The 26,188-nt window shown below is 36.4% G+C and overlaps 2 protein-coding genes across 2 annotated transcripts in view; both read right to left on the reverse strand.

Moving 5' to 3' along the window:
- Nucleotides 1-545: 545 nt before the first annotated feature.
- On the reverse strand, nt 546-17,777 carry LOC134508592 (sperm flagellar protein 2-like). Its single transcript, XM_063320416.1, has 6 exons — nt 17,706-17,777; nt 15,619-15,801; nt 12,173-12,265; nt 7,568-7,750; nt 7,313-7,435; nt 546-741 (listed from the first exon to the last, which is right to left on the reverse strand). Exons 1-6 carry the CDS (start codon nt 17,724-17,726, stop codon nt 658-660), a joined length of 687 nt encoding a protein of 228 aa, XP_063176486.1. The 5' UTR covers nt 17,727-17,777; the 3' UTR covers nt 546-657.
- Nucleotides 17,778-23,530: 5,753 nt separating this feature from the next.
- Nucleotides 23,531-26,188, reverse strand: part of SPEF2 (sperm flagellar 2) — a 64,178-nt gene continuing 61,520 nt past the window's right edge. The window contains 6 exon segments of the mRNA XM_063320417.1: nt 23,531-23,695; nt 23,698-23,827; nt 23,932-24,055; nt 24,143-24,351; nt 24,440-24,657; nt 24,759-25,951. Coding sequence (XP_063176487.1) covers nt 23,657-23,695; nt 23,698-23,827; nt 23,932-24,055; nt 24,143-24,351; nt 24,440-24,657; nt 24,759-25,951 — 1,913 coding nt within the window. The 3' untranslated portion in view covers nt 23,531-23,656.

Here is a 26,188-nt window from a genome sequence, read left to right on the forward strand (position 1 = left end):
TGGTGCTGCACTGGAGAACCGCCCGCAGACTTTTAGGGGGTGGTAGCAGAGTTGAGGTCTAATGGAAGGTTAGAAATAGAAAGGTTGAATGACAAAGGTTCATCACCTCTGCTGTCAACAAGCACTCCGTTTTCATGTACGGGATGTCCTTTTGGTAGTTTATCCTGATCTTAGATAAAAGAGTGTTTTCCTTTACTTATTTTACTAGCTATGAATTGTAACTTATTTTTTTAAATTAATTGATTACAACATATAATTCATTAAAAATTAATGAATTAGTAAACTATACACATAACAAAAGGTGACCAGGTATCTTTGCTCACACACAAGAATTTCACATACTCTGTTCTTATACCAATTTTTAATGAACACACTATCAGCTCTATTTAAGTTCAGAAAATGGTTTAATTTTATTTAGAAGTATCATCAGATTATTTAATGTGAACTAAACATAACTTTCTCTGTTCTGTTTTGTTGTTCTTGTTGTTGTTTTTTTTTAAATTAATTTAAAGTAACAGAAAAAGTGTAATTGCAATGGGATTCTGTTCTTGCAACAATAAACAAACAATCCTTTCTCGTGGGAGGACTACAGATCTAAGACACCTTTCTTACAAACTTAAAAAACCCCATTACTTAATTTTCATGAACAAGGTTTTTTCATACATTGATGTCTTTACATGTGGTGTTCTTTCCATCAGTTGAGTGTGCTTGTTCAGATCTTTGGAGGAAGATTTTAATATCCTAGAAAAAAGAAAATGAAAAGTTATAAGATTATTTCATGTCGCAGCCTGATCTACCTTAAAACTTGCAATAATAATGCCTGTCTTTCCATGGTGTGAGCTTTCTAACTAATGACTAGAAGATTGTGATGGAAAAACAACTTCAGTGGAGATAGATACGTTACTTTAAATTAGACTTTCCGTGGGTTACATAAGATGTCTTCCAGAAGGGCACTAAAAACACCACCATCTTTCAGCTTAAGCACTATGTGTGTTCAGTGCACTAATGAAAACATGAACATACAGTGACAATTGTGGAAAGAACATTCTTCATGGCAAATTCTAAGAGTTCCTGATGTACCACAGGTCTCACTGAGATGATGTTTTCATGTTATCCACACAACATCATTCCCTTCAGTGGTTTTACAAAACTACAGTGAGTTAAAACGCAGTTCTTAAAGTAAGCAGAGATCTTAAGCATCGGCTTAAACTTATCAGTAAAGAGAGGTATTGAGACTGTTGTTTAAACCAGTAAATATTGTTCAGGACATACAGAGATTAATTCTTCAATAAAGTTTCTTTTTTTATATGTCAGATTTCAGGCTGAAGTTAAACAATACTTGAAGGAAACGGAAACGAAAGAAAATAAATAACTAACATTTGGAATAATACGCACCTGGATTTAGTTAATCTTTTTTGCACAGTTCTGCGTTCTTAGTAACACATTGTTTGATTTGTTAATTTTCAGTAATTTTGTATTAGCACAATCTTCCCTATTTCCAATTGCAGCAATACTATCCATCACGTAAGTAGGATGAACAAGGATTTTTTTATTTTAAAAAATAATGCGCTGAATGTTTATACAAAGATAAAGGGTAATTTAATTTCCTAGTGTTTTCTGGTATTGTCAGTAAACACATTTTTCCTTTAGGAGACTGATTAACAGTCGGAATTTTTGTAAAATGAATTAGTTTAAATTCAGATGCATATTCCAATACGTATTTTGTTCGTATTTTGAAGATACAGTCTTTTTTCAAAAGAAGAAACTGATGGTATGTAACAATGCCTCCCCTGCCTTGCAAAGTATCAGGAGCGGTTCAGTGAGCACAGAATAACCATGTTAAAAGATAACTTTAAGAGTTCTTTGTTTTAGAAGGTAGTACTAACATTTATCTTTGACTCTAAGAAAGACTTCAGTTTAAGGAGGCCTTTTTCAGCACATTGAGTCAGAAAAAGGAGTTTCAGTTCCGGTTCGACAAAAGTAAATGTTAGCAAATGGAACCTTCAGCAAGTTCATTATCAGTACTTATCATTACCACACGAAGCAGATGAGGATCTCAGAAAACTGAAGCGTTTCTGGCGTGGTAGAATGTGAATTTTATTATGAGCATTCTAAATATACAGTACAAGCCTATGTGTCTGTAAATAATAAGTTTGAGAAAGCTACTGCTGGTCATTGTGGAGCAAATGATAGATAAAGACACATCCAATTCTATGACTGTGTTCATGTGTGGGGGAGGTGGGAATCTTATAGTCTAGCAGCGCCATAGAAATATATGTTAAATATCAGTCTGAAAGTAAGAATTGTATGATTGAAAATTATATTCTGATGCAGAAAAGAGAGTGACAGAACAGCATCTAAATATGTGTTAAGAATGAAAAAAGTTTCCTCTGGACAGATTTTGTTTATGTAACTACCAGTTTTGCAGAGGAAACCAAAACTAAATAACCTCAAAGCACTCCAACAGATTTGCTATTTCTGAGTTTAATGAAGAAAACTTAATGTTTCTGTTACGCGAACAGACATTTTTCTCTTTTTTTTATGTAAGAAACAATATTTTTCATGTATTTCTTAAGATTTTTTTGATGGAATACATGATAAAAAGCAAAACATAGATCTCTTTTTTAAACTAGGTATTTAAACACTGAGTTAAATTTTCCTTCTCTTCATAGAATCATAGCATTGTCAGGGTTGGAAGGGACCTTAAAGATCATCCAGTTCCAACCCCCCTGCCCTGGGCAGGGACACCTCCCACTAGATCAGGTTGCTCAGAGACCCATCCAGCCTGGCCTTAAAAACCTCCAGGGATGGGGCTTCCACCACCTCTCTGGGCAACCTGTTCCAGTGTCTCACCACCCTCATGGTGAAGAACTTCTTCCTAACGTCCAGTCTGAATCGTCCCATCTCTAGTTTTAATCCATTCCCTCTAGTCCTACCATTACCCGACATCCTAAAAAGTCCCTCACCAGCTTTCTTGTAGGCCCCCTTAAGATACTGGTAGGCCACTATAAGGTCTCCTCGGAGCCTTCTTTTCTCCAGACTGAACAACCCCAACTCTCTCAGTTTGTCTTTACAGGAGAGGTGCTCCAGCCCTCTGATCATCCTCATGGCCCTTCTCTGGACACGTTCCAGCACGTCCATATCTCTCTTGTAGTAGGGGCTCCAGAACTGGACGCAGTACTCCAGGTGGGGTCTCACGAGAGTGGAGTAGAGGTGGAGAATCACATCCCTTGACCTGCTGGCCACACTTCTCCTGATGCAGCCCAGGGTACAATTGGCTTTCTGGGCTGCAGGTGCACACTGACGGCTCATGTTGAGCCTCTCATCCACCAGCACACCCAAGTCCTTTTCTTCAGGGCTGCTCTCAAGCCAGTCACTGCCCAGCCTGTATCGGTGCTTGGGATTGCCCCGACCCAGATGGAGGACCTTGCACTTGTTCTTGTTGAACTTCATGAGGTTGCCATGGGCCCACCTCTCCAGCCTGTCAGGGTCCCTCTGGATGGCATCACTTCCCTCCAGCGCGTCAGCCGCCCCACACAGCTTGGTGTCGTTGGCAAACTTGCTGAGGGTGCACTCTATGCCACTCTCCATGTCGCTGACAAAGATGTTAAACAAGACCGGTCCCAGTACTGATCCCTGAGGGACTCCACTTGTCACTGGCCTCCACTTGGACATGGGCCCATTGACAGCCACTCTGTGGGTGCGGCCGTCAAGCCAATTCTTTATCCACTGAATTGTCCATCCATCAAACCCATATGATATCAGCTTGGAGATCAGGATGTCATGCGGGACAGCATCAGCTTGTCAGTGTGCAACTCTTGTGCATTGGGACATTTAAAACACCACATGAAAAAGGCTTCTCAAGTTTCATAAGTATTAGAAGTATTGCCTATGAGTAGACAGTGATTCAGCAGTGTTTTTTTCTGCCAAAGCATTGAGTACAAACTATGGTCCACCTCATAAGCCTTGCTGAATATAATCTGTATGAACTCTCCCTAGACAGAAAGTATTTTTACTTTGTTAAATGATAGATGGAGTTCTGAATGGTTGTTGAGTTGTGTAATATTAAATGGCTGCTGTGAGTATAAACAGGTTCTGTAATAGTTGTTCAACATGCTAATAAATGCTTTTTTGGTAAAAACATATCAACTAAACACTACTAGAAGTCCTATCTTGGTGAAACTCCTATTTGAATGAAAATCTGAGTCATTTTACTGAAGTTGTTAACGAACCCAACAACAATAACAGCAGTAATAATATGATGATTAATTTAGAAGGAACAAGCTTGATGCAAGGGCCGGTGTTAAATGGATTCAAAACATGATATCCATATCTTCAAAATGAGAGGTTTTTTAGAAGGACTATTCAGGATTTGAAAGCAGGATAAAAAACGTAACATAATCAAAAGCATACTAGTTTTGATACCAACAAACTGAATGCTAATTGTCAAACAACCTTGTTATCCACAGTAATTGTAAGAATGTAGTCCACTCAAAATAACAGATTAATGCAACCGTTAAGAATTATAGAAGTAGAATATATCCCAGACTCTTTACCTAAATTTATTGCAATCAAAATGGAGAGTTACTAAAATGTGTGGTATTCCTGTATTACTGTGACAGTTTTGGGATAGAAGGCAAAATTTGTGACAAGAAATAATACCAGGCCTGAAGAAGACCAAACTTAATAGACAAACCTATGCAGTGGAAAAAGCAGAATTGCTTGCTTCTTCCATCTGAGTAAGTTGGTCTAATAAAAATGTTCGCTGACTTTTTATTAAATGTATTTAAAGACAATTTTATTCAGAATGTAATGAAGTGTATTCATAAACACACACTCACATATAGGTGTGGTTTAACTATTCTAAAGGAACAAATTTCATCTGATAAGTGAAAAAAAAATGTTGATAATGGCAAATCACTTGAAAGCCCTAGTCAGGGCCAGAAAGACTTCTAATTAGGCCAGAAAAGAACAGATGAAAAACTAATAGAATTTCCAAGCTTATTCATTTGTTGGCATTTGTACTGAGGCTAACAGAAATGTCATCATTATGTAAGATGTTGCCAGCCCACTGGTATATGAACTGAGAAAACAAACTCCCTCCAAAACATAAGAATATATCTCACCTGGAGAAAATTTTTTTTTCACAGATATTGTTGGTTAAAATTGAACAGGTCATCAAGAAGCCAAAGGAATCAGGTGCCTTAACTCAAATTTGAACAATTCTAAGCTACATATTCCATTTGTAGTTTTCAGCAAAACATTTTATTTTCCACTGTTTATGACTGCAGTAGTAGAAACATTTAACCTTAGAAACCACACCCTAACTTGCTATATTTATCTTGTAAAAGATCTGAAAATAACAGCACTGTGGCTGGATTCATTTTTATAAGATTTTTCTAGTCTTAGGACAATTTCTGAAAAAAAGTAATTGATGCTAAAAATATTGTTTACTTTGGAAATGTTTTGGGAAGAATTTCACCTGTTCACCAAATATAGTTCTTTGAAGAATTGTCAGAGAAAAACTGTTCCTGGAGTACCTATGTTTTTGAACAGAATCCTAACCTACGTAAACCAATGGCCACTGTGTCTCTGTGCCTGTTGTGTGCTGAATATAATAATTTGTTATAAAGTCAAGTAAGAACTTGCGGTCTTAGCTCTTCCCCAGTTAGTCAGAATTTGAAAGCAAGACTGTGAAGTATTACTTCATGCATAAAACAGCAGTCTGTATTTACCACTACAGTCAAGTAATATAATCTTCTCTTTTTAACTATAGAAACCATAGAGCACTATAGTTGAGATACAGTCAGTATAAGTCCTTGCAAGAGGAAATTCTAACTATTACGAACAAAAACTGAAGCTCTGCATTATCTAACTGTCAAGTCAGGAGATACAGGCATCAAACGAATCTGCCAAGTAGAAAAGTGTATTATTTAAATGCAATTATACCAGTACGGCTTTGATAGACAAGCTGTGGAAACTCCTTTGGGCTAGAGCACGTGCACTGAAACCTTCACCTACTGCCAAAATTCATATACGATAGTTTCTCAACTATGCCTTTTCTCACTGACTGACAATTTCTATAACTGTATTGCCCTGAACATACCCTACCAGGCACAAATGACATAGGTCATTGATGGCAGATAATAAATTTTAAATGTATACTGCAATCTATTTTTCAAGCTGTATAACATAGTTCCTCCTGAAAGTGGTACAGGAAGATTAGAAATTTTGATAAGGAATAGACACTGTGCTCTTGATTTTCAGCTATGGGTTAGTGTGAAAAGGTTGTAAAAATAAGTCCCCCTCTCTGTAAACAGAAGAGTATATGCATATGGCATTACCCAGTTTACATCCTCGTTAAGTGTTACTTTACGTCTCAGCACATTGGGTATTCATGGGGAGCTTGCATTATGCTAAATGTTGCAAAGCCAGTGGGATGTTTGTGGAAAGAACAGTTCTTGAGATGGATCATGTATAGAAGAGAGAGCTAGTTTAAGAAATACTTTGGTCTGCAAGAAATTCAGTGAAGTTGGAAAAAATGTTTAAATTAGGAAACGCAGTACTTGATTAAATAAAAAGGGTGAGGAAGAAAGAATGGGGAAGGGAGGAATGATTAACATTCCATGGTGTCTATTTTCCAAAATTGGCTGAGACATTAACATAGGCGAGATAGATACTCATTGATGGTTTCAATCTTAACTTGTGTTGTCTTTGTCTTATATTTTCCTTTTGTATCTCTCCTACTCTGGCAAACACATTTTTAACCCTTACTTTGACAGAGTAAATATATTCGTTTATTCTTACATCTTGTCTTTTATTAACAATAATTATGAGTGATTTATATAGCAAATGCTAGGCACTTCACTTCTTGCAAGTGATGAATATAATTAAGAAATAGCAAGTTATTCCTGGAGCATCATGTACTTTATTCAGATTTACAGTTTGTGGGACACTATGTGCCCCTGTTTGTGATCATCTCAAACTTTTGAAGACTGTTTGATATTTGGGCCTGCGAATGCAAGCATCCTTTTGTCTTGTCTCATGCTATTTTCTTACACCCTGTATGTAACACATTTTTGCCGTAGTTCAACCATAGATTTAATAGGTTGATACTCTGGCTCAAACTTGCCTCACGTGCAACTGTTTAAATGCACATTTAAATATAGGTGCAGGTAACAGGGAAGTTCTAGAGTATGGCAGACTACTGCAAACCGGCAGTATCTAAATTAACTACATTTACACTTCTGGGATAATGCAAATTTCAATACGTGTACTTACAAATTTCTTGGTCCCAGAGGGCAATACTTACAGGAAGCTTGTATTCTTGATAGCTGTTGATCAAGTCTTGAATGAAAGGATGCTTCAAAAGGAGTGCAACTGGAATGGTTCTGAGATCTTCGGTGCCTAATTCTTTGTATATTTTGATGAAAAGCTTTAAGAAAAAATAATACGTGGTCAATTTATTAGGTGTTTGAAATAATTTGGCGAAAAGCAAATATTGCAGCAGGTATTTAGTTAACGTATAATGCAAAGTACAAAACCTTCTTTGAATCAGGCAGCCTACCTTATCATAGCTGCCTTCCTTATCCAGATTACTGAATCTATGATCATCTTTACTTCCTCCAGTATGAAACACTTTGAGTAGAGTTGCGACTGAAATTATTCCTTCACCCGTGTAATTTGAAACTTTTTTTTCATCTTCTATTAAAGTTTTCTCATTTGGCACTATACTGGTGTAAGGTGTAGTCTAAGAAAATAAAGCATATGTATAATAATTGGTGATAAGTAAGTCTGTCAGTAGGTCATCTGTTTCAGTTAGACATTCACAAAGGAGCAGTGGATTATACTTCCAAACTTCACTTCTTACAAAACAAAAATCATCAACTCACAGAAAATTACCTGCTGAACTACAGGATGAAGGAACAGATCCTGAGAGTCCAGAAATATCCATAATGTTGGCTTTAGTAGAAATTTAATACAAGCTTTTCCCACTAATATAGCCAACATTCCACTGAGAAATTAACATTCTTCAGAGCAACAAAACATAAAAATACCGAATAGTTACAAATTACAATACTCTACCAAGAACTTTGTGCTTGTATAAGGAGTAAACTTGGCAATTCCAGATGTTCACACGAAAAATGCAGCATGAATTTTCTAGTACAAATCAAGGAGTCATTGCAACAACTTGGTTGTGGCTAAGAGTTAACACAGGGTCACCAGCTCTCCAAAGAAAAAGATGAAAAAGGCTTTATGCAGGAAAATTAGAAGTTTATTATAAAAAAAGCAATGAGTATCTTTGTGGTGATATTAAAGATGGCCAAAGAGAAAAAACAAACCAAAACAACCTGCTGTAAAGATTTGTGAGCACAAAGATGAGAAAGGACCTCACACAGGTGAATAATGCTTTGACTAGATTAGGCCACCGTGTCGACTAACCACTAAGAACAACAGGAAATTGCATTTAATTGATTACGCCACTGTGCAGACTAACCACTAAGAACAACAGGAAATTGCATTTAATTGAGCATACCATTTCTTTCCTCATTAGGAGGGAGACAGCTGAGATACAGTCACACTTGTGCTACATGTCTTAGACCTTAATACATGTCTTTTCCACCACAGGAGGAGCAGAGTCTTTGACAGAGTCTTTTTAACACTCAACAGCGGACATTAGACAAATACCAGCACTTAGGTTTTTCTGTCTCCCATTACTGTTTACATTTAGCTATAAGACGTACAAAACCCATAACAAAATTACTGTCACTTAAAAGTTAAACATTTTAAGCAAAAGGGTATTTGCTATGATGTCAGTAAAAGTAACAAAAGTCTCTAGAATGTTTATCTGATCTTCTATTAGCATCATTAAAGTTTCAGGCATATTTCTGCAGGCAGCTACCAATGAGAAGTCATCACAATTATCAGGACAGAAGAAGAAAGGGAGAAGAGACAATTTAAAACAAGTGTTGCTGTGTAAGTGCCTACTTATAAGCTGGCTATCTAAGCTGTATTACAAAACTTTTTTTAGATGAGGCTAGAAAGCTCTTTGTATTCCACTGAGGAATATCCAACTCATAATATTTACTAGATTTCCAGTACCTGTAGTGAAAACTGGGATATTTAGATCACATGTAAACAGCCACAGATAGACAAAGGTTTAGGATCTTAATTTGGTGCCGAAAACCATTTTGTATGTCTCCAGGGATCTATATCTTTCTATTTGATGGAGCTTTACTCCAATGTGGCGCAATACCAACTCACAATGCACTTTTGGCCCCCTTGTGGTTGTTGAATACCCTGCATGAAATGCTGGCCCTGCTGAAGCCAATGGTGAAAACATGCACTTCTGTGAAACAGGATTTTATCTGTTCTCTTTTTTTCTGTATTCAACATTACTGTTAAAGTGTACACATATGGAACATAATGCATAAGAAGAAAGAAAAGATTAAAATGATGTCCTATCAACCCTGCAATTTTGAGCACCAACGTATGAAAGTCAACTATAAAGACAAAGAGCATCCACACATGCAAGATGTTCATTTAGCATCTAATTCTTAGATATTTCTATGTTTCTAAGGAATCCCCAAAATGAATTACGCACACAAACTGTCTGTATTGGGAGACGTCATGAGACATACATGAGAGAGAGCACAGATCCATAGAGCCAATAAACTGAGTGGGAAAGTAAGTATGTGGAAATTCTCAGAGTTCCCATGAAGTCAGTGGAACTACTTGTAAGGACTGGAGCTACCTAGGGTAAGAAAATATACAGATATCTAGCTAATTTATAATTTGCAAGCACTATTACTATTCTCTAATATTTTGCTGTAATGTTTTACCACACATGGGAGAGATGCTGCTTCTTTTCTCTGAATATATGTTCCAGTAGCAATGCTAAGTGCTCTGTAAACACCTTCCACTGGATCCGAGTGGGAGGCAAAATAAAGTAGCATCTCCATATAGTTGACCAGAGCAGGATCTTTTCTGGTATCAGCAAATAAACTGAAGAAAAACTATAAAAGGACAAAAACATGTAAATTAACGTCTACAAGTGGAATTTAATAAAATACAAATCAAAGACTAGAGAAAAGGATGAAATAAAGTAATGACTGATGATAGGTAATATTATCTTTAAAAATGTGTTGAGGCTGTGTAAATCAAGATAAATCATAGAATCATAGAATCCTAGAATACCAGGTTGGAAGGGACCCCAAGGATCATCCAGTCCAATCTTTCTTGGCAAAAGCATGGTCCTGACAAGATGGCCTAGCACCCTGATCAGCTGAATCTTAAAAGTGTCCAATGTTGGGGAATCCACCACTTCCTTCGGGAGATTATTCTAATGGCTGACTGTGCTCACTAGGAAAAATTTTCCTTTTGTGTCCAATCGGAATCTCCCCTGGAGTACCTTGTAGCCCTTGTCTTTTCCATGTGACTGCTTGTCAAAAGGGAGTCTCCATCTTCTTCATAGCCACCCTTTAAATACTGGAACACGGTGACAAGATTTCCCCGCTAAGCCTTCTTTTCTTAAGGGTGAACAAACCCAATACTCTCCATCTTTCCTCACAGTGCAGGCTTCCCAGTCCTTTGAGCATCTTGGTGGTCCTTCTCTGGACCCTCTCCAGCCTGCCCATATCCTTTTTGTACAGCGGGGACCAAAACTGAACACAGTATTCCAGGTGTGACCTGACAAGTGCTGGCTAGAGTGGGATAATGACTTCTTTACCTCTGCTGGTGATGCCCTTGTAGATGCAACCCAGCATCCTGTTGGCTTGTTTTGCTGCAGCAGCAGCAGACTGGTCACTCACATTGAGCTTGTTGTCCACCAAGACCCCCAGGTCCCTTTCCACAGAGCTGCTCACCAGACAGCTACATCCCAGCCTGTGCTGCACTCCTGGATTATGGTTTCCCAGGTGCAAGACCTTACACTTGTCCTTGTTGAACTTCCTAAGGTTCTTGTTAGCCCACTCTTCCAGCCTATCTAAGTCTTCCTGCAGGGTGCCTTTCCCTTCTGAAATGTCCACTTCCCCACTCATTTTGGTGTCATCAGCAAACTTCATCAGGGTACACCTGATCCCATCATCCAGATAACTTATGAAGACTCTAAACAGTGTTGGGCCCAGTATCAATCCTGGGAAACCCCACTTGTGACAGGTCAACAGTATGAAAAGGAGCTATTTACCACCACCTTCTGTGTGCGGCCTGTCAGCGAGTTCCCCACCCACTGCACAGACCACTTGTCTAGACCGTAACATATCAGTTTCTCTAGGAGGAGGCTGTTGGGAACCACGTCAAAAGCCTTGGAGAAATCCAGGTAGACAATGTCCACCACTCACCCCTCATTGGGGGGGTTAGCAGGTTACTTTGTCACGGAAGGAGATTGGATTTGTCAAGCATGATTTGCTCTTGGTGACTCCCATGCTGGCTTTTCCCAATCACGTGCTTCATTTGACTTGTGATAGCCCCCAGGAGGATTTGTTCCATAACTTTCCCAGGGACTGAAGTAAGACTGGTGGGCCTATGATTTCCTGGATCCTCCTCTGAGCCATTCTTGTAGATGGGGGTGATATTAGCCTTCTTCCAGTCTTCTCGGACATCCCCTGATCTCCACAACTTCTCAAAGATTATGGAGAGTGGCCTCACAACAATGCCAGCCAGCTCTCCTAACACCCTTGGGTGGATATTGTCAGGGCCCATCAATAGTTCACATACCAATTCTTCCTTCACTGACAGCTGGTCTGTGTCTGCATCAACATGCAACAATGGGTCCAAAACATTTTCCTGTATTCAGATCACGCTATTACCTCCCTCTTCCATGGAGACTTCCACAAGCTTAGATACAGGGATCATTTGTCTCCCATTCTTTACCAAGCTGGTAACTGTGTAGCAAAATTAATGAGGTTCAAAGGAGAACACAAATAATTAAGACTTTCTGAGTAAACTATGATTTAGAACACCGAAGGACAATTCCTAGATTCCTTTCCATGTTATTTCTAACTTTGATTTTTTTATACATGGAAATCATATTCTGAAGCGCTCCCTGACCTCAAAAACCACTGAAACATTGTAGCCGTTATGGAAAAAAAGAGACCCAAGAAACTTTTGAGCAAGACCTCTCAGGTTAGAATATTGAGTGGTCTCTTCAAAATAGCTATGTTTTTAAAATTACCTTTAGGAGATTTCTTATCCTATCTAAAGGCAAAGGTTCTGTGCAACTTTTTGTTATGCTTAGATCTTCATCTTCATTAAACCATAAGCCAACCTGATTAAAAAAAAAAAAAAAGATTAGATAGATTACTAAGAGCTTAATTCCTGGACTTAATCAAGTTGAATTTGTTATTAATATAGAATGACATCAGAATAAATAAGTAGCTGTTTGTACTTTGTAATAGATACTTTGGGAATTACTGAAAATGGAATAGGATAGAAGTGACTCTATGCTCTTGAAAAAAGTGAAAATTAACTAGGTAGTAGTTAATCCAAGAAGCGTAATATGATGCAGAGGTTCTATGTGTGTTCTGTTTTTTTCCTTTTAGGGCATCCTTTGCTATCCCATAGCTTTTATCCTAGCTGTCCTTTTGGAAGAAACTGTCCATACACTTCAGCATAATGAAGGGCAGAGGCATGGCTCTTCCCATGCTTGCCTGCTCCCAACAACAAGACTAAGCGTCCTATAATGCCTACAGAGCTATACCTACAACTGTAAATTAAAAGTGCCCAGAACCTAATCTCTAATACTAGACCTGACACACAGGAAACATCAGCTAGATCTTACCTTCTAAAACAGGATGGCCATGAAGAGACCACCTACAGAAAAACTCACTTGCTTGGAAGTTGCCCATGTTCAACCATGCCAGGTCGTGCAAAAAAACCCCACAGTATGGACAACTGAGTACCATTACCTAGGTATGTGTAGTTAACTAGTACGGGTTCAGACTTGTTTCTTGTTAGGACAGTAAAATAAAATTAAGTTTCATGACATTTTAAATGCATGTAAGTCTCAGTATAAAACAGAGAATAAAGTTTGTTACAATTTTTATTGAATGATTTTAACATTTAAAAAAATATCAGTATATTCCCTATTAGATTAATAGACTAATATGGAAGACTCCAAATAGCTGGAAATCTTAATGAATCTCAGATATTAATGAGAGATGCAATAGTCTTTCAGTGTAGGCATTGAGTTAAAATATTGTTACAAAGTTATATATTTCATTAGCAACATCCTTTCCACATTTAAGGTGAATTACTACATTCTTGGCTATATAAAATATTGCATTATCATTATGTGTTTTCTTTACAAAGCAATACAATGAAATAGGACAAAATGGGAAGTTCCAAGGTATTTTCAGAACAGAAAAGAAACTAGTAAAGCTAGTTTGCTACTTTTTCCCCGCCTGAGTTAGCTGGAAAAATTGGGCAAATTCATAACATGAAAATAGACTTCATGTTGTCTTTGAGATCTTTATCAGAAATATATCAGATGGTTTGCTGTAAATGATATAATTATAATATCAATGATAACAACTGACAATTAGTCTACTAACTCTCTGCTGTTGTTCTTCCCTTAATTTTATGGACTGCACCGACTCATTAATACTCTAGTGTACCATGTTCTACAGCACATTAATCTTTATTTTTTCAAGAAATAAATGAATATGAAAGAAATGAAACAAGTATTGATCTCATAAAATTTGCCATTAATTGCTCCAAAAGGACACAACAAAGATTGCAATAAAAACAATTCAGATGTTCCTCATCGATTCATTTGAAATTAGAGGACTAAATTTTACTTTAGTCTGAAAAATTCTGTTCCTGTTCTTCTCATAACTGTATATGCAAAAATTCCAAACCACAGTACTGTCAGTAACATGAACTGTAGGGCCTCAACTACAGCAGGGTTTTCATGTGAAGGGTTTTTAAGCGAAGAAAGTTTCAGTCATATTTTCAAACATGAAATAGGGGTGACAGACATTACAACTTTTATTTGCAATATGAATCAGTTGCAGAGCAAAATTTTCACAGCAATGCAGACTGTTGAACTGAGTTGCTTTGGATGGTCTCTGGAGGTTCCTCTAACATATAGTTACTACCTATAAAATTCTCTTCTGAAAAACTAGCTTCAGGTGTGGAGTTACCTGTGTGTTTATGGACTTTTTTTAGTCTTTAAGTAACTCTATGAACCTGTAGGTTCAGAGTTATCACTCTTATGGAAGTTTGGAAGAACTAATGGAAGTAGGTCTATAAACAAATGAGCATACAGCATTTACTATATTTACTATCATTGACTGAATGTGAGCTAATTCCGATCCTGAAGCGAGTAAATTATTGGCTCAGTTAATATTACATTTAACCTAGGATCCTGTGTTAAAAATGTACATTCATGGTCTGCACATCTTGTAACTGCTAGATTATTTTTAAACTCTCACACTTCTGTAAAAATTACCACAATAGATAAATAGACGCAGACAGACCTGCACATTTTGTGGGTTTTCTGTCTTTGCAGAATTTGTTTCTTTGCAAGACTTGGGAGTGGGGGAGTGGGTTGGCAGACACTCCTGGAAGTTTTAAATTAAACAAAGTAGTTCTGAAAATGACAGGCTTCTGGAATAAGACAGCCTTTATTTAACTTTTGAAGAAAAATAATACTAGGTGATTGGAAAATAAACTGCAATAAAGGTTCTATGAAATTTATTTAAGACAGTTTGAAAATTATTTTAGTATCACCAAACAAATACAGACTGAGAGAACTGTAGAACTTTTGTGTATACATGCACACACATATGTATCCACATATATATTTAGATACTTATACATATAGACTTATACATATAGTCTTATAGATACTTAGATACTTATACATATAGACATATATATGTATCTAAACATATGTAAATATACATATATATGTGATATATATATGGCTAGTACGCATTAAAAGAGTGAACCAGCATTCATCCTAAGTATGATTAAGAATCCAAAGTAAGTGAAAATTTAATGAGCAAAATTTTGCTAAATGAAGAAAAATATATTCTTAATACTCTCATGAAAATTTCTTCCTGAAAAACCTTGCTGAACTCTGCAACAGTTCGAACAGAAGTTGTCTTTAGAGAAAAGAATATAACAAAGAATTTTATAATTTTCCACGTATTCATGGTCTGGAAAACAATCTTCATTTGCAAAAATTCCTTATTGGAAAAAATCTAGAAAGATTTAATTAAAGTAACGCTGGTGAGCCTAAACTAAAATATTTAGTTCTGTTTGGAGCAATTTTTGTGTCCTATAGTTACGGTGTCAAACAAGTTAAGAATAGTCAAAGTATTCACAGAATAGTTTATTTAGAACAGGAAGGATTTTCACTTGAAATTAATTTACGGGGAGAGTAGGAAATGGAAGTAAAAAGTAAGCTTAATTAGTCTGATTTGTGGAACTATGGATAAGATAGATGTTAGGTCTTCAGTCTCCTGAAGATATTTTTCACTAGAAAGCACCCTCAAAACCCAAAACATTTCAAATTCAGACTGAATTTCTGAATGTGAATAAACCCCACAATATTTCATTCAATACAGAGAGCTTAACAAAATAATATTACTCAAAAGAGAAAAGAATTATAACCTGCATATAGTATTCCTGTGTAACGACGCCTGATCCAGCTACATCAACAGACTTGAAGCTTTGTAGCGTTTTGAGGAGTTGTGTCACAGATGGCACTGGCCAAGGCTGTGCCGCTGCTAGCAAGAATCTGCGCCAGTCAGTAAGTTCTGAGTTCACTGTGAATGCAGACGCCAGATTTTGTATCTACAAAAACAAAATAATAAATATTTCAAATATGTGCGCATAAACTGCGCATAAACTGCGCATAAACACAGTTTCTATTTTCTGTGTATCCTTAGGTCTCTTTCCTGGTTAGGATGGACAAGGTTCTGCAGTGAGATTTCAAAGATGTATGAAAGACGTGTCACTAAACGAAACAGGCCACAGACCACTGTCTGTCACTGGGGCCAATTGGCACGTGCAGTTGATATTCCTCTAAATAAGTAATCTGATTCCCTAAATAACGGTCTATATCTAAACCGCCTATGAGATAATGGCCCTTAGGACATGCTAACCCCTGAACCATGCTCCATCTGGGAGAGCACTAAGAATAGAACTGACAATTGAGCAGCATGAGTACAAAATGTAATAAATACTTGGGCCTGCGTCTGGGCCCTTTTTGGTTACTTCTACATTGTCCACCATGTGGCTTTTCTCTGCTCCAGCATTATTTTCAGTTAGAACAAAGTAGTAGCAAAAAAGCTGCTTTGCAGCTTGCCGTGCATGTCTTTTTTACCACTGAAGATGTTGTATGCGGATAGCAGAGCAGGGTACAGAACGCAAATGGGAGAATGCATGTAAAATATCCTGACACAGCACTGCGAAGGCTGTATCTGATAGAGGGAACAAAACTGGCACGGTTCATTTCTACACTACTGGTGTGGTGAGACCCTGCTCTGTACCTCTACACTATCTTCTGACCCACATCCAGATTTCCTTGTCAAGGGAAGTGTCTGGTTTGCTCCAGAACCAGAGTTCGAGAAGGAAGCAACGTGTTAACAGAAATAGGGGCCTGGGGCAACACAGAGAGAGACAATTTGGTAGTGTGCGTGTCATCTGCCCTAACATTGGCAGGTACAGTACTGCTTACTATAATTTGAAAACTTGTTTGAAATTCTGTTGAGTCACACAGTGATGAAATGGTGACTCCCGTTCAGGATACCTTGCGCAGAATAAAAGTATACCTTAGCTTATGCTTCGTGCATTTCCTTTTGAATGTTAAGTTCTTGCTGTCACTATAAATTTAAAAGCCTCATTTTAAAACAGTGCCTTTAAGGAAAGAAAATTCTGTTATTAAAATAAAAGCAGTACTTATAAGCACTAAAAGTTCTCAAAGAATAAAGAACACAGGGAACATGCACATGTGGTCTATTAATAAACAATGTTTGACTCATAGTTTTCCCCATATAAATAATTTCCTGTGCTAAGATTAGATTTTTATATATGGATGATGACAGCTGTTCCTAGTTTTCACTAAACTCAGTGGAAATCCCTCACTCATAAACTTTAAAATGGTTGACTCATGCAGTTCGTCTGTGTGAAGAATATTTGAGTAAAGCTGTTACCCTCATGTAAAATCCAAGTAAAATCTTAACGTGAATCGTGGCTTACTGTCAGAAATAATTATCAAAATATGCTAAAACAAGTAACCTTCTCATCCAATAGGCTTACCAACAACATCTGAAAGTAAAACTAATCAGAGAATTCAGTGATGAAAGATTTGGAAAGGCTAAATAATAATTTTTCCTGTTCCTAAATTTGAAAATCTTGAATAAGTAAGTTTAAGGTCATATAGCTCCAGATTTTATTCTCCTGTCTTGCAATACAGAACATCAACAGTCCTATTTTAACTCCTTGAAATGAATTTTCAGTGGTATCTAAGGAACTGATAGAATTTGAAAATTGTAAATAAATATAATGCCGACAAAAGCATTTTATTTCTGGCACAGTGGCTTCCAGAATCTTCCCCTGGTGAAACAGAAGAATGTTAAGGAAAAATTGATAATGACCTATAAGAGTTATACTCTTGACTTCATCATAGTACGGACAATGCTGTACCTTCCACACAAACCAATACTTAGTTGAAAGGAAAGTAAGGGTTAACTTACATCTGAAAGAGTTAAGTTCATCCATGCATCCGGAAGGCAATTTGTTCCAAGATTCAAATTAATCAAGTCAAGAAAAATGTCAATAAATACTTTCTTTTGTATAAAACCTAATAAAAGAAAGTCAATATAAAAAAAATTGTTAAAGGAAATCTATTTTTTTATTTTAATGGCCATATGGGAAAATTATTTATTTTGCTACTAGGCACTATTGATAGTGGTAAATTCTTTCAAGCTAAACATAAAATTTTCTCATTTAAAGTATATCACATGTGGCCTGTGTAATAGCAAAATGTCAAATATTCCAATACACTGTAATTCTTTTGATACTTGTCCTGATCTGCATTGTGATCACTAACCCGCTCTCACACAGTCTACACTGACAGTTAATGAGCAGTTCACAAAATACCAATTGCACACATGCCCTGTATATTGAATACCTACCAACCTTTTCTTTCACTGTCATAAATACAGCTTCGGTCTTGAAAGCAAGTGTGTGTTAGGGAATAGGAGGGAAAACAGAGACCATTGTTAAGCTTTGAAACAAAACTGAATTGCTTAAAAAGCTTCTCAAAATTGGCTCTCTCAATTTAATTTTAAAGAAAACATAAGAAAAAAATAAGTAAGTACAACAAAACCTTTTTTTTTTTTTAAAATAGGCATGGATTTGCTTATAAGCAAATAGAAACTTCAAGCTTCATGCATAGTCTTAAAACACAAAATGGTGTACACCAAAATTTAACAGACAGACATGAGCCTTTTCTTTTAGAAATGGACTTTGCTGTCTCAGTGAGGATTCACCTCTGCAGTAACAACAAAAAATGTAACATAACTTTCAAATTATCTAAATTTGGGGAAACAATGCTGATTTGGTCAGGTTATGATCACTTCCATAGTGTCAAAACAGTAAGTTTTCAGATTACCCTTAAAAACAAACGCAATCAGTGAAATACCAGAAGGACTTACATTTCTTCCTTTTTACAGACAAACTTACTGTCCTTTTGAAAAGGCACAGCTGTGCACATTCTATGGCTAACAAACTATTTTCTTCGAAGTGAAACAGTGAAGTGAAATTTGTTAAGTTTATGAAGAAAGATTTAAGTGGTAGGAATATTAAGAATGTGTTTGAATATTAATTTCCTAATTTCACTATTCAAAATCAAGTTGCCAATTTGACTTAATAGTCTAGAATCTCTGTAGACCTGGTTTTGCCTCCGATCAGGAAAATCAGGAGTAGTGCCCTCAGCATGTCTTAATACAGTAGAGAAATCCTATACATATATAAACTTGGAAAGAAGAGGAAAAAAATAGATTTGGAAGCTTAAAGTCTGTTGTGACAGGAAGAAGGAAGGGAGAAACACTCGGACTTGAAGCCTTATGTCCTACCATAAATTTCAGCATGAAAGCGAAAGCTGTGAAAAAATACTGGCAGACTGATAACAGTTCTCTGATGTCACTTCTTGAAGGTTTCTGAGATATCACTTTGAGAAAGAACATCTTTTAAAAATCATGGGAGTTAGACTGTTTACTGAAGCACCTTGGTTGCTGATTTGGTAGTTTTTAGCATAACCGGAAACTTGTATTTTGATGAGAACTTCAAGCCACAAGAATCAGATCATTTCAATAACACACAATAATAAGCACAATAAAGCCTATATCACAGAAGTACAATTATTGGGAGACTTCATATAAGATTCAATAAACCAGGTAACTTTTTAGTGGTTCATGGGGAGAATAGGCTATGGTTCACTAAGGAGCCAGTGAAAACTTCATATTAAAATAGCAGAAAAAAAATTTTACATCTTATTCGCAGTCTCAAATTGTCTAGTGCTTTACCATGAAAATCCCAGCTACCATAATTTTTATTTCAAATTTTACTAACCAATTTCTTTTCCACTTCTGATTCCTAGTACTCTGGCAATCTAACTTCTTTCTCTCACATTATCTTATTGTATAAACTGTTTAATTCCTACTGTGATTTCCCTAAATGACAATAAAAAAATGCTGCTCCTGTACTTCCTTCCTATAACAAAATTGAATATTTTTTTTTCTGCACAAAATTCTAAAAGGGTACTTATATCCTCATATCACTTTTTGTGAGGCTACATGACTTCAGAAACATAGCTAAAAAGTATTTGAGGGGCAAGGAAATTAAAGAATGTGAATCAAGAGATAATATCTGAAATGGCATTAAAAGATTGGAGTCTAAAACTTCAATCACAATTTATAGATCATTGATTCGATTGTGGAACATGCTAGAACATAGTTTTCAGGTAAATTTGACATTAGTTGATGTAAGCCTATGGCAAACACGAATTATTGAGAGACATTTAAGCACTGTCAGGTGTTCTGCAGTGTCTACCCATTTTTCTTCCTCTGTGGTAAACGTGAAGAAACAACCCTCACTTTCACGCAAAGCTAAGCTACTTCCTATCTATTAATTACAGACTTGCTGATGTGCTGTAGGGTAATTTCTTTTATGTTACTACCTACTCTTGAAACATCTGATGGGGGACAATTCTAAAGTGTCTTCAAAAAGTTATAATAGTTCAAAAATTCAAATGGAGCGTGACATAATTCCTCCTCATGACATACCTAGGAGGAATATGGAAGTCTCAGAGAGAGAGAGGAAATTACTCATAAGCAGATACAAAAGACATCAAATAACTTACCTCAATGTATTTTTAGATATTTTGTCTAGATTTAATGTGTTTGGGCTTATATTATAGAGCTGGTTTTGAATACCTGATTATATTACAAGACAAAAGGTGATTCATCAATTTAATTCAGAGATTGCCAATGCTTTAAAATCATGGAGAGATGCAATGAGTGGGCAGCTGCACAGATGGTGCTGAGAAAAGAATACTGGTGTCTGCAAATGGTACTCTGCAAGTGGTAAAAGGCAGCAATGACCACTGGGAAAGAACGGGAAAACAATTCCCAGAATCGGCTGTGTCCACCTAAGAAGACTGGTTTCAAAACAGGTATGCTCTTTACTAAATCTTTTTGTTAAGTCAAAAAAAAAAAAGAAAAACATACCCAACAGGTTTTTGTTGAATGAGACTGAATAGAAAACGAACTTTTTAAACATGTAGAAACACTTTCAATTAGAAGGGATAGCAGGCATTTTGGAAAAAGGATCAGAATTCAAAAAGATTTTGAAAAACTGCAGAGATGGTCACGATCAGTAAGTAAATTTCACTGGAAGCAGATCAAAGTTTGGGGAAACAGATTGCACAAATTAATACAGTTATCACACTGCAGACAAAACCAATCAGGAAAGGACTTCAAGCACAGGATTAGAATTCAAATTGAACTTTACAAATTGGAGATAAATCTAGGATAAAAATGACACTACCCAATAAGAATAAATGTCATGTGCCACACTGGGCTGAAATAATGAACTGCATAAATGTCACAATGGGAATCTGGCTGCCAAAGTAAAATTTCTGTAGAAAGTGCTCTAGGGATTATGGGAGATTACAGTATCACCAGAAGGTACATGGAAAGACAATGGAAAAAAAAATCCTTGCATTCTTTTCAGCTGTTAAGGCTTCTGCTGGCACACAGTTTTGGAATTTGCAGATCTAGCAGGATGTATGGAAACTAAAGAGCACTCAAAAGAAAGCAACAAGAATCATCATAGGCTTAGAAAACATATCCTGAGAGGCAAGGTTGAAGGAATTCTGCTATTTTCATCTATGAAAGGAAGAGTATGAGAAAACATAGCAGTAGTTTTCCAGTTAAAACCAAATGTTACAAAGAAGACAGGTATAACTTCCTCTCCTAACTTTCCAGTTAGGAAGAAGAATAGGAAAAAAAAATTATTTGCAGCAAAATTATTTCAGATAGTAGTAAAACACGATATATTCAGAAGGACACCAAAGCACTAAGGAAAACAAAACACGCATTCTACAGTGGACTATTTTAAAAGCTTATCAAAAAAGAACCAGGGGCAAATACTGAATACAGATTGTCAGACTATACTTGATTCCATTTTTAGACATGTATGGCTTCTTGATATCCCTATCTAACTACCTCTTATGATACTAGTATTTTGCTAGCATTTTTACAAGGGCAATGTATCCATTATATACAATCCTAATACTAGAACTGTCATGCTGCCCCCGTGCATAACGGAAGTGATTCCAGTATTATAGATTCTAAATATACTTTTGTTCGTTACTTTGTTTTTTGTCATCTGCTCTTGGACATTCAGAGGACACATTTTCACACTTTTTCTAATCTCATCATAGTTAAAATCCATTTGAAGTCTTTGAGGGGAAAAACTTGATATTATGTGACTTAAGAGAAAATCCTTAGAATTAGCAATGCCACATATCTAATAAGGTATACCCTGTATAATATATTACCTGTTGCCTATTAGGTAAACTATAATTAAACATTTTTCTTATCTAAGAAATCACAAATGAAGATATTTCAATGATGGATTTTTTATAATCGACCATATAATGCACAATACTGATCTCTTCTTCTGATCCCTACAGAATAACTCTACTTGAGTGGACTAACATCTCTTAATGAGGCATGCATTCAAAACCTACTCCATTTCTGGGACACTATTTACACCTAGAAGTAGCAAGAATATTTATGCAAGACACACTATAAAGGACGGCATATGCGTGTGTGTGTGTATAGTATGTATCTTCTGCAATTACATGTTTTCTATTGAAAGTAGACAGTTGATCTTGATTTAGAAAACAGTTGATTTAAAGGTGAATGACCTCACATTCATTTCTCCCAGATTATTTCTAGTTCATCTTCATCACTGTTGGGGTCATTAACGATTTCACCTTAACTATTTTTTTATGTAAATCATTGCTTTTTCCTTGACCGTAAAAATATATTCTGCTGGTATGCTTTATTGCGATTGGAAATTATCAAGTTGAAAGTTGCATTTAGAACATGTAGAATTATGAATTTATGAAATCAGACACTTCTCTGAACAATTCTCATCCTCAGCTCCTACATTAAAAGTCTTATTGCAACCCACACGAACAGTTTTACAGGGAAAAAAAAGTGGTTCAAGCTGTGAAGCATATTAGTCATATCTTGGCTGTAAAAGTATTTGCTATGGGAAGACTGATTTGTGCAATTAATAATCAGCTATGGAAAATGGATCTGTTCTGCCTCTTTAGGAAAGTCTTCTGAAGGACAATTCTGACAAAAATCTGTGACAGGTCACATTAAACCTTATTCACAAGAGAATAAAAAGTAGCAACATATACAGATATGGAGAGAAAGTGTGACCCCAAATTCATAGGCTATAGAGGTCAAAAAATCATTTGACAGAAATAATGCACTGATTTTCCACACATTTGTCAAAAGAAAACCAGGGTTTTCAGAATCAATGAAGCTTCTTGAACTATTAAAGACTGATAGTACAATGACAGTTAACTCCAGTGGTTATAATGTATTATGACTCAGCTAAATGTAATAAACAATCAGATTGAAGTTATGAGTCCTCATGTTACCAATGTAACAATGTCCTCCACTATTTTTGTTCATTGTCTCCACATTTATAGGTGTAGTCAGGCGTAGAAAGGCAAATTTAAACATCTACTGGTGATTCAGCAGTGAACATAAAGAAAAGCCATATTTTAACATTACAATACATTATGAAAAAATTAAAATTTTTACACTCATTAACCCTGCAAGGTATTCTGTTAAAGTGTTGTGTCCATGTATGTTACATGAAGATTTTGAAATAAAACCTAACAATTTTCATCTAGTCACTTCCATAGAGACTCTCCAAATCAAACTCAGAGGAGTAATCCGGTCTTTCATTTGTCATCATATCACCTCCCTGTAGTCTTCTATTTCTCTGGCAAGTAGCATTCCACAAATGAATAGCTTTATGGGGGTCAAATTTTTTGATATCCGGAGAGTTCATCTGAATTATCATAAGATCGGTCACACTTTCAGACCTCAGTTTATAGTGCAAAGGCATCATGGTGAGTTTCATTTGACTGAAGCCTCGCTCTGTTTCAGCTGAGCTTGCTGGCAGAGTTAGGATCAAATCTACCAATGTCAGAATGTTGGGATACTTTCTTGAATAATCAGAGTTCACTGAATCCCATGTCAAGGTCTGGATGTTCTGAAATCTAAAAAACATGACAAAATGTATAATTATAACTATCACTAAATGTATTTCCATAATCCTTTTAAGTAAATCAATAAACAGACAGAAATACAGTTTTCTTATTACCTGTTATACAGCTCTAATTTCAACATGTTCCATTCAGTTTCTACTTCACCTATTTTCACACTAGCAGCTTCTAGTATGACTTCATAATGTTTAGTCAAAACAGACACTTCCTTTTCACCAAATTCTATAACAGAGGCAAAACAAAAATATTTTTATGCTTTCAAAATATTTAGGAGGTGCACTTCAAATAGCCACTATCACAGTTCTATACCTCGTTTCATTTTGTCAGGCCATAGTTTAAAACTTCCAATAGTAGTTGCTCGCAAAACATCTTGACTTGCATCACAAAAACAATCACGTAGCCTCTTCACCAAATTACTTAGTACTTTGGTCCGTATTGCTGAGATATTCCCATTTCCAACAAGCTGGTAACCATGGAAGTGCTCAATGGTATCCACCAGGCGTTCCTTTGGACCAGCTCTGAAAGATACAGAATACAAAAAAAAAAATATAATACTCTCTTATTATATTCCAAGAGATGATGGTTCAGTCGTTAGAAATGCCAGACCTTGTTTGATACATGTGGAGTGTTTCCAGCGTTGACTGCACAGTTGCAAATATGTCTGCAATGGAGCAGTTGTGATCCAGAGTAACACGTGACAGAATGTTGAGGACATTGATGACATCCAACAAGAAGTGAGAAAACTTGACTATCTCCATTCTCAGAAGGAGGTGTAAAAGGCCTTTGACTTTCTGCCAGTTTGAGGCTCTTGAATCTCTTTCCATCTGGAAATCAATACAGAAAAAAGAGTGTCAGGTATGTGGACCAAAATTAGACACAGCAATTAATTTTTCCTGAAGTTACATCCAAATTTTAGATCATTTACCTTACTCAGATGTAGAACTATTGCAGGATAACCTTTAAGGAGAATTTGTAGAGCTGTTTGTAGACGAGGAAGCCACTGGGAGCCTCCAATGCGAGAAGGAATAGCTGGGCGTAACTTAATGGCTTCATATGTGGCTTTGAGATTATTCTTATTTAGAGGTGAGTTATGATAAAAGTAATACATATTTCTCAAGACATTGATTAAGATGTCGTATAGCTGAATATTTTTCAGTGCTCCTTTGTAAGCCAGCTTTAGGCGGTGAGCAAAACAATGCACAGACTGTACACAAGGCTGAATTTCCCTGAGAAGTTTAGCGACTCCACTGTTTTGTCCTACCATGATATCTGTCCCATCACTTCCAAATCCAACTAATTTTTTTGACCAGTCCTGGCTTGCCAGACTGAGCTGAAGGTTTATTTGTAATGTTTCTTCAATTGCATTTTTTATAGTTGAAGCATCAGTTTTGTGAACAGGCCGAACCCCAACAATCTGGCAATGGGCTTTCCCTTTATTTGCAAAGCGTACGTAGACAACTGCAGCTGCTTTGAGTATACTGTCTGTGACTCCATCACTAATGACAGAAAAGAATTTACATTTCTCCAGTTTCTCTTTCAAAGCTCTTCTTTCTACTTCAGCAATAAAATGTATAAATGTTCTCGCTGACTTGTCGTTTCTAAACACAGAACCAATATCCACTCCTTTCATATCATCCAGTTTGCACATCCAGTCAAGGTCTGTAAAGGGACGACCAGATTTAGCAATAGCATGGCATGTTCTAAATATATTTTCTACTCTACCCAATGTTATAGAGTTCATGCTCTTCAACATCTGCCCAGCAGAAGCTGTATCTGGTGAAGCAGTACTGGCAGCTTCCATGCAGGTAGCCCAGGCATGAGCTTCACTACTCTGGTGCGTATTTATAAATTCAAGTTTGAAGTCATCAGTGCCAGAACAAAAATTGTGAATGGTTTCCCCCAAATCCACATTATGCTTACGACATGGTGCACAAAACATGATTCCCCTTTCATCATCATATTTTAACCAGGAGTATTTTGTTAGCCATATTTTTGGAAACTGGATATTCTTCTTTGTTCTCTGATGTTCCAATTCTTTCTTCTCTTTTCTTCTGTCACCAATTTCTCTCTTGCTAGAAGAATTACTCTTGGTTTTAAATTGCTTCAGTGCTCTTATGGCTATAATTTAAAAAGAAACAACTAAATATAAAGTAGTTTTTCTGTCACAAATTCTCGATCGTGTTTTTTTTGGTTTTCATCCACATTTATTCTGTTAATATGGGACTAGAATGTGACTTGAAATAGCCATAAAAAAAACCAAGGAAAACTGAGATCTACTCTTAAATTGCTTGGAGGCTACCCAGGACCCTTGTAAAAATGGTCAGTTTTGACTCCAATTTCTTTTTGACTACCAGA

The sequence above is a fragment of the Chroicocephalus ridibundus genome, chromosome Z, assembly GCF_963924245.1.
Source record: "Chroicocephalus ridibundus chromosome Z, bChrRid1.1, whole genome shotgun sequence".
NCBI lineage: Eukaryota > Metazoa > Chordata > Aves > Charadriiformes > Laridae > Chroicocephalus > Chroicocephalus ridibundus.